We start from the raw sequence: 15,727 nt of genomic DNA on the forward strand, positions 1-15,727 counted from the left end.
CTCTGGGAATCAAGGATCCTCTACAAAAAAAAAAGGACGGGGTAGGGGGGGGTCACTTCTAGTTTACCTGCCACAGGGCACCTGAAGAATCCCTGCTTTCGCTAAAAAGGTGATTAGAAGAGACGCACCTCTTGAAAGGCTAGGTGCCCAGGGATCCCCCGCCAAGCCCAGCCGTTCTAGGGAACCCCTCGGGGAGGTTCAGGCGCCGCGCCTGGAGTCCGCCTGGAGGCAGAGCTGTCCCGCACCAGCCGGGCGCAGCCCGCGCGCAGGAGGACCAGTCGTCCCTGGGCACCCTGGCCCGGGTCCGCGCGAGGTAAACTCTGGGACCCCCGCCCTCCGCACCCTTCCCGGCTTCCGCGGCAGGTCAGCTCCACACACACACCCCTCCCCACGCACCCCGCCCGGCCCGATCCAGCTGCTGGACGCCTCGCGGCGCCGAGCCCACTGCCGCGCCGCCGAGCCCACTGCCTCCCCGCCCGCCCGGGCCAGGCCCCGCCGGGCTGCGCTTCCCGTAAACTGCCCGCCCCGCGCGGCCCCCTCCCCGCCTCGGCACCGCCCCCGCGGGCCCCCGGCCGGCGCGTGATTGGCCCGGCCGCGCCGCCACTCTCCGGCCGCGTCACCACCCTGGTTTCCGACCGCCCGGAGACCGGCGGCGGCAGTAGTGCTCGCGGGGCCGCGGCGGAGCCCAACGTGCCGCCTGCTCGCTCGTCCTCGCGCGCGGGCTCGCGCGACGCCCACCGGAGCCGCAGCCAGGCCTGCGGGGGCGCGCGCTCCGCCGCCCCCGGGAAAGGACCGGCAGCTAGAGACTGCCCCAGCATGGGGGGCGAGCGCACTTGAGGAGCCCCCAACCCGCGCGGAGACCCTCTCGCCCTGAGGGGCGCCGCCCCCTGCTTCAGGAGGTGTCCGCCCGCGACCCTGCTCCAGGTGTGCACCGGGCATCCCGCCCCCTGGGGACCCGAGAACTTCACCCCAAGTCCAAAGAGTGGGCAGCGAGGGCGGTGCCTCGCGCTGGACTTGGTGCTCGGAGTTGACGCGCGGTCCCGGCGGCTCCCGCGGCTGTCAGAGGGCAGGAACCCGCTGGAAACTTTGTCGTGGGCATCGTCATCCCTACGCCGTCCCGTCTTCCTTTTCCGCAGGGGCTGCGGCCAGCGGTCTGCCGCGCGTGCCTGCCGGCGCCCGGAGCGGCCGCGGAGAGAGGACCTGGCCGGGAGTGGCTTCCCCTGGGGGCACCTGCAGCCCAGCCGCGGGGTCCGCCCGGCCCGGATGCGCACGGCCCGGCCCCGCAGCCGCTGACGCCTGGCCGCGGCGGTGAAGTTTGGTGGCTGAGCGGCGCGCCGCGGGGCCACTGGGCAGCGGGCGCGATGCCCGCGGGGGGCCTGTTGCCGCTCTTCAGCAGCCCCGGGGGCGGGGGGCTCGGCGGCGGCTGCGGCGGCAGGAAGGGGTCGGGCCCCGCCGCCTTCCGCCTGACGGAGAAGTTCGTGCTGCTGCTGGTGTTCAGTGCCTTCATCACGCTCTGCTTCGGGGCGATCTTCTTCCTGCCCGACTCGTCCAAGCTGCTCAGCGGGGTCCTGTTCCACTCCAGCCCCCCGCTGCAGCCGGCCGCTGACCACAAGCTCGGGCCCGGGGCGCGCGCCGAGGAGCCGGCCGAGGGGAGAGCCCGGCGCCGCGAGGAGGGCGCGCCCGGAGACCCGGCGGCCGCCCTGGAGGACAACTTGGCCCGGATCCGCGAAAACCACGAGCGGGCTCTCAGGGAAGCCAAGGAGACCCTGCAGAAACTGCCCGAGGAGATCCAAAGGGACATTCTGCTGGAGAAGGAGAAGGTGGCCCAGGACCAGCTGCGAGACAAGAAGGCATCGGGAGGGTTGCCCCAAGTGAACTTTGTGCCCCCCATCGGGGCGGAGGGACCGGAGCCCGCAGACCTTGCCATCCGCGAAAAGAGGACAAAGATCAAAGAGGTGAGTGGCCAGTACCAGACACACCTCCCGACAGTTCGTATTTTTCCAGGAGAAAGAGCAAACCATTGCAAAGCTTAAGACCGCAGCATTAGGGGAGCTGACGGCTTCCCCCTTCCGCCAGGTGCAGTGTCAAAGGCTCTTTCGGTTGTTTATTTTGCTTTTTTTTTTCAGTATCAGAAGATGTAGCCCTTTACCATCTGAGGTTCACTCCCCTTGCCTTTATTTAACTTGTCTGCTGTGGAGCACCAGTTAGACTATTTAGGACAGGTCGACCTCCATCGGGGCGGGGGTCGGGGGGAAGGGGGAGCTGCAAACCGCCTCTTTCACAGGCTACTGCAGGGTTAATCTCCCCTGAGAAGAGTAGCAGACAGTGGAGGCCACAAACAGCTCCCTAATGTGACTTGGAAGTAGCTTTGAGATGAAGCTGGGATGTAAATGCAAAGCATCCACTCCAGGTAATGAAAAGGTTCTAACCACAAGACAGTAAATAAGTTCACACCTGCATGTTCAGTTGTGTCCCCATTCTGCCCCATGGCATCCTGTGTGTGTATTTTGAGGCTCCGAGGGTGGAACTGGAGAACCGCAGAACACGGGAGGTATACTTTTATTTTCCACTTAAAAAAACTAAATAAAAAGAGGAGTAAACAGTCTTCTGTGTGCCATCAAAAATAATGTGATACAACAGGTTTGCCTTCGTGGTAGCACGTCAATGACAAACTTAATCTAAGATACACACGGACTTCGATCGGTCTTTTATCTGTTCTTTCAGGAAATTGTCAGCTGGAACTTGTAGCATGTGATTAGTGAGTAACCAGTTAAAACTGAAGGGGACCAAAAATGTAATTTTGGGCTCTTCTTTTAAAAATGAAACTCTGAGAGCTCTGTCCAGGGCCCCCAAGCCATTTAGTCGAGGAGTCAGGCCTTGTAGCCCATGCTGCTTTTTCCTGGTCACCTGTCACCAGGCTGTGGGTGGACAGGCCTCCTTTCAAGTTACTCTCTGAAACTGTGCCGGCCTGGATCCAAGAACTGGATCCATATTAAAAGCACTTCATCCCAAATCTTCATTCAGCTGTTTTTTTTCAAATACAACATGCATGGAAATAGGAGTTGTTACCCTTTTTTTTTTAATATATAGAGATTTGTAAAATTAAGGTTCGTATTTTGACATTGGGCAGATTGTCAGGAAAGGAAGAATCTGGATCCCTCCCTTTCAGCAAGTAAGAACTTTGAAGTGGAGAAGTGTTGCTGCAGAATGGGGGTGGATCAATTGTCAAAAGACTGTTTTTAAGAACAGATGGATTTAGTTACGCTGAAATTGCGTAAATTAATGTGTTTCTGCAGCCCGTTCAGATTAGGTTAGGCACGATGCCTTCTTGTCTCTTATGCACATAGCTTCCTTCCATAGTCCATCAGTCATTCTGCTTCTTTGAGATCCCCTCCTCAGCCACAGAACCCACCCACACATGAAGAAAGGGATTCAGCTTTCCCTGACAGCTGCTATCTAACTGTCTTCCTTTTGCATGAACTCTTGTCAGGGCTTAGGAAACCAGGAGGAGGGAAAAGGCTCTTTCATCACACATTTCCTCATCCTCATTGCCATCCCTTTAAAAAATATCCCACAAATCTTTGATTCACTAACTCTATGAGACCACACATACACACTGGAACAAAGGTGAGAAGCTAAGGAGGGGCAGGGATGCAAGATTAATGGAAACCCCCCCCCATAAAAATAAATAAAGAGAATGTTGACACACTATGAAAAATGTAACCAATGTCCTGGAGCAGGTTGTGTAGAAATTGGTCGGTGAGAAGCTAATTTGCTATGTCCACTTTTACCTAGCATACAATAAAATAGATATTTTTTAAAAATCTAACCAAATGCATAGATAAATTAATCCAACTTACATCTACCTGCTCATGCGTCCCTTAATTTGGAATATTATAAGTCACAAATGTCATGCTTCTGCATTTATATGGACTGCCACTGCAGATTACGATTGCGTTGTCTGAAACACAATTATGACTGTGTTTCACGTTTTAAATACGAACGGCGCATAGATGTTAAAAAATCTGGTACTGACCCATAGTGATTGAAAGTGCAGTTGGAGCTAAAGCAGTAGGACAGTTGATTCCAGATGACGTGCCAACAGAATGCACATCCATCCCTCTTAAAGCCAAGTCGCTATCAAAAGCTCTTAATTAACCGTGTAAAGGAAATTCATGTAGAGTTCTGTGCCAGTGTGATGCTAACATCTTAACACCTAGATGCTTTGAAACTGCCCAGTCTTGCAGAAAGTGGTGGAACTAAGTGTTCTTTAAAATCCCATGTCACTGTAAGAATCCCAAAGAGCCCGCACGATTAGCTTCAGTATTTAGTCCAAAGATGTTGGGAAGAAAGGCATTATGATTTTCCATCAGATTAGTTCAGGGAGATTTGTTTCTTTGTAAATGTCCCCAAAAGGTAACTGATGCTTTTCTAATGCCATGCTGTAAATGATCGGTTTTAGAGGCAAAGAGTTCCTGCCCTCGGTGAAGAGGACTCATTTATTTTCCATGCTTAGACTCTACTGCAGTCTCCATTATAGCCACCTCATGCATGCACCAATAGGTATTTGCCTGGGGTTTGTTTTTTATTGGACCTGTATTTTCTAGTGCCCTTTATATATTTAGGTTTTCTACTGGTGTTGGAAGGAGCCCTGGTGGTGTGGTGGGTCATGCGCTGGGTTGCTAACTATAAGGTCAGCATTTTGAAACCACCAGCCTCTCTGTAAAGATGTAGAGTCTCAGAAACCCCCAGGTGCAGTGCTTCTCTGTTATAGAGGGTCCCTATGAGTTGGAATCAACTTGATGGTACTGAGTTTGGTGTTTTTGGTATTGGTGGTTGGGGTTAGGCATTGGGCTTTTACCCATAAAGTCAGCTGTTTAAGTCCATCAACCACTCCAGAAGAAAAATGAGTTTGTTTGCTTGCTCCTGTAATGAGTTAGTCTCAGAAACTCAACATAGGGCCTCTGAGTAGAAACTGACTCAAAAGCAGTGGGCCTCTGAGTCGAAACTAACTCAAAAGCAGTGGGTTTGGTATTATAGCTAAATGCGCTGACACTTTTCAGTTACAATTTTGGAAGTCTTAACATGTTAAGAGTTGGATTGCAATTTCTGAATCACTCTTCTTTTGTAAATGGAGTTTAAAGGCATCCAGGACTAATTTTGTGTTGCCAACACAAGTAGGTAACTGATACAGCAGTAAATTTTAAAACGGTTTTGTGCTCTGTTAATTTCACACAGGTCATTGCCTAGCACCTTCACCAGAAGGTGTCACTTGAGTGTTTTCCGGTACTAATTTGATGAAAGGCAAATGTTTTATATGAAATTTCAGATTGAAATTAAGATCCCTCCCAAAAGTGAGGTTTGCAAATAAATCTATAAATCTGGGGTTTCTCATACCCTTATAATTCATTGTGGGTCTGTATTTAAGGAGTTAAAAATTGTACTCAAGTTGTCCTTAATTGTTTAAAAAAAAAAAGACAGTGTTCAAAGAACACGGAATGAAGCACGGACTTTAGTTAAAAGAGTCCCATGGAAGTTTTAGAAGACTACTTCCTCTCCCCTCTCCGCCCCACCCCTTCTTTAAAGATTATGAAACTTTGTGTTTGTCTTTTGGCCTATGCACTGTCCTTTAGGATGAGAGTCCAAACACTTTTTGGAGGAGGAACTCTTTCCCCTCCTTATTTTGTTTCCTAGATTTCTGGGAAGTCCCTGAGTACCAGGGCCTAGAGACAGACAGGTTGGTTCCTCTCCAACTAGAATTTCTCACAACATAAGTAGGGAGAGTGTGTGCTGGCAACTAGCCTGACGGGTCACAGGTCAACAGTCACTCGTCAGCCAAGGGGTCAAAGTAAGCTTCTCTCCATTTGTGAAACAGGTTTCATAGCTTCGTTACAGACTTGCTTACGCAATCACCAATTTCAAAGATTTTTATTCATGCGGCAGACTAGCCTTCCTTTTTTCCTGAAGTCTGCCATTTGTGTGAACTACAGATAGCAGTGCTCCGGAGTAAGCACCGGACTCTTCAGACTCAACATGGAGAAAGGTTAGGCGGTTTGCTCTGGTGAACGATTTACAGCCTCGGAAACCCTGTATCTCGATGGAAGTGGGGTTTATGGGCCTGTATAGAGCTCACTATGAGTTGGCATCGACTCGATGGCCATGGGTTGGGTTTGTCTTTTATTGACTATTAACTTCTTTGGAAAAGAATATATGTGGCAGGGATTTTCTGTGAGAGATTAAAACACAATGAAACCTTTCATATTGAAACTTAACTTTCCATGTATTTGGAGGAGTAGGGTGGGTGTGGAAAATAAAAATTTAAAAAATATTAAAAGCCACAAGTTGAAAACCTGACTCGATAGCAGCTTAGATCCCCTCGAGTTGCCTATCTGTCCAACTGCTCAGCCCACTGTGTGGCAAGTGGGAGATTCTCCTGATCAGAAACATTCCACAGAGCAAGTAGAACCTGAAGTGTTTATAAAGGTTCGCTCTCTCTAACAAGTAGATGAATAAACTAAGACACCAAAAGTGAAGGGCTGGGGTAGAACTGGCTGATAAATGTAACCGTATGAAATAAAAAATGTTGATTATGTTGGATGTAATTTTATGTAAGCTAGTGATGATAAATCTCCAGAGTATAACATCTTCTTATCAGGTGCCTAGGTTGCTGAGCTGTGTATAGAACTTAAAACATAGTTGTAAGGATTAAAAAGTATATTTTCAAGTGATAATGCATCTATATTTATCAGGTACGCTACTAAGCTAAGCCAGTTTGAGAAGTTTATGTCAGGTGTTTCACGTGTGTGAAAAAATGTTTTTTTTTTCTTTTTATATTTTATTAGGGGCTCATACAACTCTTATCACAATCCATTCATATACATACATCAATTGTATAAAGCATATCCATACATTCCCTGCCCCAATCATTCTCAAAGCATTTGCTCTCCACTTAAGCCCTTTGCATCAGGTCCTCTTTTTTTCCCTCCCTCCCCGCTCCCCCCTCCCTCATGTGCCCTTGGTGATTTATACATTGTTATTTTGTCATACCTTGCCCTGTCCGGAGTCTCCCTTTCCCCCCTTCTCTGCCGTCCATCTCCCAGGGAGGAGGTCACATGTGGATCCTTGTAATCAGTTCCCCCTTTCCAACCCACTCACCCTCCACTCTCCCAGCATCGCCCCTCACACCCCTGATCCTGAAGGTATCATCCACCCTGGATTCCCTGTGCCTCTAGCCCACATATGCACCAGTGTACAACCTCTGCCCTATCCAGTCCTGCAAGGTAGAATTCGGATCATGGTAGTTGGGGGGAGGAAGCATCCAGGATCTGGGGGAAAGCTGTGTTCTTCATCGGTACTACCTCGCACCCTGACTGACCCATCTCCTCTCCTAAACCCCTCTGTGAGGGGATCTCCAGTGGCTGACACTTGGGCCTTGGGCCTCCACTCTGCACTCCCCCCCCCCCCTTCATTCAAAAAATGTCTTTGTGTGACAGCTGAACTTGTTAGAATTCTTTGGAGAATTTGCATGTTTGAATTCTGTGATTGCATGACCGATGGCAGTATGAATTTTTCATTAAAGTCAGTAGTGGGTATATGTCTCTAGTTCAGAGAGAAAGAATACCTGCAAATGTATGGGATAAACAAGGATAAGTGTACACAAAGTTGAGGTGCCAGTGCGTCCAGCTCTGGGTCGCCTCATGTGTAACCTCGCAGAGCTGTGGCCTGCAGGGTTTCCAATGACTGGTTGTTAGACACGGATGGTCAGATCTTTCTTCTGGCCATCTGAGGTTAGACTTGAACTTCCACTCTCTGTTCACAGCTGAGCACACTAGTCATTTACTCCACTCAGGACTCACAATGCAGACATCTGAAATGACCAACCTACCGCTCACAATTGAAGCTGCCAGTGTCTTTATAGCCTACCAAGACAAAACAAGACCCACTATCATCTAGTCAGTTCTGACTCATAGCAACCCTGTGGGTCAGCGTAGAGCTGCCTTATAGAGCTTCCAAGTCTGTAATCTTTCTGGCTGTAAAGTTTACAGAAGCCGTCTGTTACATTTTTCTCCCACCTCTGCCTGCATGGTAAGTTTGGATTGCCAGCCTTTCGATTAGCACCCCAGTGTTTAAGCACTCAGCTACCAGGGCTCCTTTAGGACCTATAAGTTCCTAAAAAGAAGGTTTCTACAACCAAAATAGGAACAGCTTTGTGTGGAATACAAAGATACGATGCTTGACAAAGCAATCTCTCCTCCAAGTAGAGGAGATGCTTGGAGGAGAAGCTGACATTAAATAGTATCGAGAAGCAATTCCTTCTTTGGGGAGCCTAAGCTTTCACTTAGCCATCAGTGTACCTAGTTTGGTGTTCAGTTATTGAACTATCTCTAATTCCCCCAGTCCTCAGCCCTCTGTTGAAAGGCGCTTTACACAAATCACAAATTATTTTTTCCTGTTAACTATACTATGCCATAAGAATTCTGACTTTAATTTCTGATTTTTGGAACTAAACACATGCTCTCTGTCCTAAAGTATTGTAGCTGAACAGGACCTTAGAGATAGCTCAATTCTTGTATGTTAGGATTGAGGCCACCAAGACATCCAGGTAGTGGTGGCATTACATTGACAGTGGAGCCCCAATCCTCAGTCTGTGCGCCTTCCTATATCTCACCTTGTTGTACTATGCCTCCTCAGTAAAACCGCTAGGGTGTGTATCAATCCACTGCCCATCTTCATTATTTATAGAACATAATATAGAGCCAGTTCTACAGCCAGAACTCAGTCTGTTACCTGATCATCAGTTCTTCAAGATTATACATTTGTGGTTAAATTAACTAATTTTAACAAACTAATTCTACTAGTGACATGATTTAGAGAACCGCTTTTTTAAAGTTCTATACTGAAACTTTGGAATGGCATCTTTTGCTCATTATAAATATCTAAAGCCATTGAGCTATGATTACTTTGTTTAATAAACTGTTTAATAATTCTGGGAAATAGCTAATTAAGTTTCAAGAGGTTATCAAAAGAGTTAAAAGGAAGCTTTGGTGTTTGAAGGCATGGCATTTTCAGTTAATCAAACAATCTTTCCACATAGCTATGAGTGTGTTGAGCAATTCTCTACTCTGAGAGTGCCACCAAGTTCTAATCGTGGGTATCTTGTCAGAGCTGTGCTTACCGCACATGCATCTGCAGCTTCCGCACTTCAAAAGGTATTGAAGAATTAGTTCGTCTCTTTCTCGCCGCCAATGTGCTTGTTTCATCTGTATCATCTTCTCTAGGAAATCTCCTTTCTTCAGTTACCTACTTGAGCATTTAAATGATTCCTCAGAATCAAAAGGGAGTTTGAGGAAAGTGAAGGTTAACCTGCTCTGTCCTTCGGGCCACCTTCTACAAAGTGAGCAGGAAATTATTGTTTTTGGTTTGGTAGAAATGAGATAATTATGATACATTCTATAGTTAGACCTTAGTCTGGCAACTTTTAGCCAAAGTTGACATAAACTGTACAAAAAGTCTTATTTTGTAGCCCTCAGTGTTTGTTTTTACGTTGTTTTTTTTTGAGAATTAAGTGTGAAGTGCATTGAATTTAACTCTATGAAGACTTCTGGTCCAGAAACCTCAGAAACCCTGTGGTTTCTCTGGGCCTTTATTCATTTTGTGATGGCCAAAGGCACTCCCAACTCCTGGTGACCTCTGTGACCTCCTGGTGACCTCCGTGACCACAGTGTTGCTGTTGTGTCGTCCAGGACTGCATTTTAGAAGTAGATGGCCAGGCCTTTTTTCTGAGTCACCTCTGGGTAGACCCAAACCTAGAACCCTTTGGTAAGCCAATATGTTTACCTTTTGCACCTCCAAAGAACTCCAGGACTCGTTCTGAATAAGAGAAATGAAAGTCAGGAAGCTGTGACTTTGAACTCCTAGTCAAACCCAAACACACTGCCATCAAGCTGATTCTGACTCATAGAGACCCAATAGAAACAGAGCAGAACTGCCCCTTGGGGTTTCTAGACTTTAAATCTTACCAGAGTAATTCTCTAATGGAAAAAAACTGGTGGATTTGAACCGCTGACGTTGTGGTTAACAACCATGTACATAGCCTACTTACTACACCACCAGGGCTCCTAGTATTCCCCCTATTGCACTAGGGACCAAGCTGAGAACTAGTTTTTAGCACGCAGGCCCACTCCCTCTATGGTATCTTAATTGCGAGGTTTTAGTTAGGGCTGATGGAGCAACCAGAATGGGTGGGCCTGAATTTTTTAAATGTGGGTGAACGAGTATGCTAACCACAATTGTAGAAATCGCAGGTCGAAGGGAGACCTGCTAGAAACATAATCACCTTCTAGAAAATAGCAGCAGCCTTCAAAATTCATAGCAACTGAACCTCCTAATAGGTTCAGTGGAAAAACAAGAGTGCCTAGCTCAAAGATAGCAGGCACTGTGCCATTTTGAATGTGTGTCACTCTCCAGAGTCCTGGCAGTATCCCAGTGTTAAGACATCAGGTTCTCCAAAGGGGCTGCTAGTGCTTCTTCCAAGTGTCCCAATACAGGGTCTCTGGAGACTGGCTGGACTCACCCTCACCCTCATCCCCAACCCCACCTCCTAAGCCTTGAATAACCCCCCCACCCCTAGCCATTAAAAACCTCGATGCCACCATTGAGTCGATTGTGACTCTCAGTGGGTTACTTGTTGGGCTGCTAAGGACAAGGCCAGCAGTTTGAAACCATCAGCTGCTCCATTGGGGAAAAGATAGGCATTCTACTGCCACTGTTTTCGAGTTACAGTCTGGGAAACCCGGAGGGACAGTCCCACCCTGTCCTATGATGTGCAGCCTTGAGTGGCCCCACGAAAAACCCCTAGAAACAGACAGCACTTCTTTGCTTGATGAGGCATTGCTGGAAGAAGCATTTCTGGCTAATGCCTTTGCTCAGGCTAATGCTTTTTCACTGCCTCCCCCCACCCCCTTTCCCTGCTGAGCTCTCCTTGATCACTTAGCTGTTTGAAAGGAAACCAAGTGAGATGAAGGTATGGTCATTTAAAAGTTACCGCCCTCGTATCTGTCACGAAGACCCTGGCAGCTGCTTAAGGTGCGTCCTAGCCCAGCAGTCCTGCAGATAATCAGGAAAGAGATCAGAACATTCAAAAGCTCACCCACAACCTTGGTATTTGAGCTTAAGAATTGGCGTGCCCACCTTCCTTTTGTTTTCCTGTCAGTCCATTTCCTCTGGGCTCTCCAGCTTGTGGAAGATCTATCTGATCCCTGATGTACTCCATTCCTTTCTTTCTGGTCAGCCTTGCTCCACAGCCTCTCCTATGTAGACACTCAGATCTTATTATGTCAGATGCATTTCTAATTTTTCATATTCTAGTCTTCAAAAAGTTCATGGGAAAAAAAGGATTCTCTTTTAGTTCTGTTTTTTTCTCGAACATTTTGAAGCCCCCTCGTATTTATATGTGGGTCATCAATAAGGTTGCTCTAGCCCTAGTCTCTGGTGAGGGAGCAATTAGCATGATGGATTTGGTATGAAAGGAGGTCTGGGAATGAGGAGATGAAAGCCTGATGGGGGAAGCCCAGCCTGCAGGGGCGGCTTAATAACACAGCATGCGACACACGTAAACATTGCAATGTGCTGATGGGGAAGCTTGTTTGTCTAGGCTGGGGTTTTTACAAGGAATTTATGGGAAAGGGTGTGGCAGTAATTGATGAAGGATGAAAGGTTGAGACATGAATTTAGGCCATGCAAAAAGACCACAAGCTATTGCTGGAGTCTCCATTTTTGCCAAAGGCTTCATCTTGGAACAGTCTTGTCAAGGTGCCATGAGGAAGGTGTGATTCTCCTGCAAGACAGAAGAATCTCAGAGAAAGAAGGCCAGGCCTTCTGGGCGGGGTGGTTGCGTCCAGCCTCCCCAAGCTGGTGTGTGCTGCATGCTTGTCTGGTGCTGGTTCTTCTCTCAAAGGAAGATGTGCTGTACCTACTAAAAAGGATGTGTTTCTTCACTGTAGCTGCCAGAGAATAAGATGGAGGATGTTGTTTTCTCCAAGTTGGCCGTGGTTCAGGTGACCCTCTGCCTAACAAAATGCTGTGCTCTCAGGCCGCTCCAGCTCCAAAGCTATAATCAGGTGCAGAATAGGTTGGGGGTGGGAGTGGGCCGTGGGGTTTTCACAGTTTTAAAAGTAGATTGCCAGCCCTTTCTTCCTCTGTCTAGAAGCTGTTCTTTGCCAGAGCAGCACATAGAGGCCTCCACTGGCCTATGGGAGGCTCTGGGCGGTGCACTCAGGATTGAAGTCTCATTCCCATCAATCTGAAAGTGTGCCTTCCTTTCATTGAAGTATTGCTTCCTAAAGGCTGCTGCCGAAGGTATTGTAACTTAGATTGCTTAGGAGAAATGAGTCTGCTCTGAGATTTCCCTGAGCTAGGAAGACAGTGGATTTGTAGAAGCAGCAAGTATCTTCCACTGTTTTGTTTTGTTTTTCATTCCTAACATCTACTTAGGAAGGAGAAATTGCAAGTGCACAGGGAGTAGAAAAGAGCAGGAAAACAAATCCCTTCACATTTGTTCAGTCGTGAGGACGACCTGATGGGTTTGGGGTTGTTGTTTTCCCCACAGTTACAGCATTGATCTTTTCAAATGTCATCTTGTGACAATGCAATATGACAAATAGAAGTATCTCTATTTAACCATTCTCTTGACTGTGGCACTTAGGTAATTTCCAGTCTCTTGTTTTTCCTAAATACCGGCATGAATACCTTTGTCCAAGTCTCCACCCTTGGCACTTCCTCCACCTCTGTGAGTCAAAGCAGCCCAGCACACATGGAGGGATTGTTTTCTAAACACAGCTTATACTCTCACCTAGAATATGATGACTGTGGCCCAGTGAACCTTTGTGAAATTCATACCTTTGGAATGGTATCTTATATTTTAATGTTACTTGTGGAGTTTTTAAAGGAGTGAGATTAGGAAGAGGACAAGGTTTGGAGGCCCAAAGAGTTGGGGAACTGAGGAAGTGGATTCTAGCCTGGAGAGCCTGGATCTGGGAGAGACTAGAGTCCCTGAGGAGGAAATGTCTTTGAGGTAGGAGCATGTTATTATTTTTTTAATGATAGCTTCAGTTGGTAACATCAAGATGTGCCTCATCCCTAGGCTGAGCACTTAGGATGAACTAGGTATTTGTTTACAAACGGGAGCCCTTCCTAAACGGGGACGTTTTTGTTAAATTGTAATTGAGTTTTGCGTTATGTATTGGCTTCTGTTGAGATGTGAGGAAAGAGTAAGGGATGGTTGCCATTTCAGGTATAATCCAAATGTTGTTGTTGTTAGGTGCTACCATGTCAGTTATGACCCATCGTGATTTTAAACACACGATGGGCCCGTGCCATCCTGTACCTGAGCCTATTGCTGCAGCCACTGTGTCCATCCATGCCATTGAGGGCCTTCCGCTTTTCGATGCCGCTCCAGCCTACCAAGCGTGATGTCCTTCTCCGGGGTTGTTCTCTCCTGACAGTACGTCCCAAGTATGGAAGATGCAGAAGTCTGGGCATCCGGGCCTCTGAGGGCCACTCTAGCAGAACTTCTTCCAAGACAGATTGGTTTGCCATTTTAGCAGTCCATAGTACTTTTAATATTCTTCTCCAGCACCACAATTCGAATGTGCTGATCTTCATGATGGCTTCCCCAAAATCTTAAAGTTGAGGTTCAAAAACAGTTCAACTAGAATTTCAAAAGTCAGTTAATGATGCTAGAAAATAGTAAGACTTATAAAGCGGAATCTTTTTCTTGCTATTTAACAATGAAAAATTGTGATTTTAATGAAAATTTTCAGGAAATTGGTTTTCCACTCAGCAGCTCATACACATTTCCTTTGGTGACATTGGTTACACCCGTCCTGTTTACTCCCTTCATTTCCTGGTTCTATTTGCCCACCCTCTTTCTTCTCCCTTCCTGCTCTCTCAGCTTTATCCCTGGCCCAGGCTGTGTGTACCCTCTCCTCTGCTGGATGGTTTTAAGGCATGTGCACCTCTGTCATGTTATCGTTCACTCGACAAGCCTGTCTGTTGCCTGGCTAAAAGTTGAGCAGGTGGAAGGAGTTCTGTTGCAGGCTTGACCGGTGACTAAGGGCCACAGCCTGGGGGACTCCACCGGTCTCCATCAGATGACCAAGTCGTCACTTTTATGGTTTTGATTTTGTTCCACACTTTTCACCTGCCCTACCCAGGACCTTCCACTGCGATCCCTCTCAGAAGGGCCAGTAGTGATAGCTGGCCGCCAGGTAGGTCTTTTGGTTTCAGGAGGGTCAGGCTGAGGTTTGAGTGGCCTATTAATCTATTGTTGCCTTAGTCCTTGATTTTCTTCACTCTTCTTTGCTTCAGACAGGGAGTGACCAATTACTGCGTCTTAGACAGCTGACCACTAGCTTTTAAGGCCCACAGCCATTACGCTGGTAGGATGTAGAGCATCGTCTTTGTGAACTGTACATGGATACTATGCAGTTGATTCAGCTGTCCCTCGAGACTTATGGTCCTGAGCCCTTAACCCCCATAGAGCGGAATTCTTAAAGAAAAAGTGTCCAAAAGAAAATTGTTACAAGATTACATAATAGCTTACATTCTTATTTTTGAAGGGGAACTTTAATCGCTTGTATATTACAGACTAAGCGTTTTAAGTGGAATGAATGACTATCTTTGCATTCTTGTTTGGTATTTTAGAAGAGAGGCATGTTTTGTTTATGAAGTTAGAGCTATTCTTCTGGCCAACTACTTCATATTAAGAGTTTTTAGTCATGCTTTTTAAGATAGTGAAGAATTGCACATTTTAAAATGTATTTATATTCTGACCTTGGTTAGTTCATAAAAGTCTGCCAAACGCCAGAACTATTTAAATTTGGCTGTGAGACTGTGTTAACATGATGAATAACGCTTGACATAAATGTACTATATTATTTTTATAAATTGTGTTTGAGATGATAGTAATTTTAGAATATTTAGAATGCTGTTCTGAGACATGTTATTTTTATAGTCAACTTGCAGTGTTGAATGCTATAATGTATCTAGTCAACTACAAGTTTCACTTCATAATTCGAAATGCTTGTGCAGTCCATTCTGTGATTTAAGGAGTTATTAGCTCAAGTCAGCAATTTTATAAGGCATGCTTATTAAGAAACATAAAAGGAACTTTACGTCGTAAAAAGGGTCCCTTATAATTGGCACGTGCTTAATTCATGATATGCATTCATTCATATCAGGCAACTTTGGTTAGTCTTCATTATTTAGTTCTCCTAGGGGTTGCTACTTAATTTAAAATCTGTATCGAAGAAGTCAGGAGCTTTCAAAAAGGAAAGGAAACCTGAGGGAATACAAAAAATGACGATGTACTCGCTACTGCTGAAAGATACGTTAGCAGTTAGGTTGGCTACAAACTATAATTTATTGCGCGTTCCATCAGTAATAAAACTGAGCAGCAGTGTAGGCTGAAAGGACGTCCGCTATGCGGACTGCGGAAATGTGGGGTTTCCACGGCCCTGGCTGGCCCTCATCCTGGATCTCTACCTCGGCAGGATGTCCGCTGTGCGGACTGCGGAAATGTGGGGTTTCCACGGCCCTGGCCGGCCCTCGTCCTGGATCTCTACCTGGGCTCGCATGCCGTCATTGCTGTGGAGCAGCCAGCTTTGCACCTTGACCAGAGCCAGGGCTCAGTAAACAATTTAAATAATGTTTTGAGTATGTAGCTATA

The 15,727-nt window shown here is 46.9% G+C and overlaps 1 protein-coding gene across 1 annotated transcript in view; it reads left to right on the top strand.

Moving 5' to 3' along the window:
* The first annotated feature begins 656 nt into the window (after positions 1 to 656).
* Positions 657 to 15,727, top strand: part of MAN1A1 (mannosidase alpha class 1A member 1) — a 203,686-nt gene continuing 188,615 nt past the window's right edge. The window contains exon 1 of the mRNA XM_075554619.1: positions 657 to 1,955. Coding sequence (XP_075410734.1) covers positions 1,362 to 1,955 — 594 coding nt within the window. The 5' untranslated portion in view covers positions 657 to 1,361. The remainder of the gene's footprint in view (positions 1,956 to 15,727) is intronic.

The sequence above is a fragment of the Tenrec ecaudatus genome, chromosome 7 (assembly GCF_050624435.1).
Source record: "Tenrec ecaudatus isolate mTenEca1 chromosome 7, mTenEca1.hap1, whole genome shotgun sequence".
In the NCBI taxonomy this organism is placed as follows: Eukaryota; Metazoa; Chordata; class Mammalia; order Afrosoricida; family Tenrecidae; genus Tenrec; species Tenrec ecaudatus.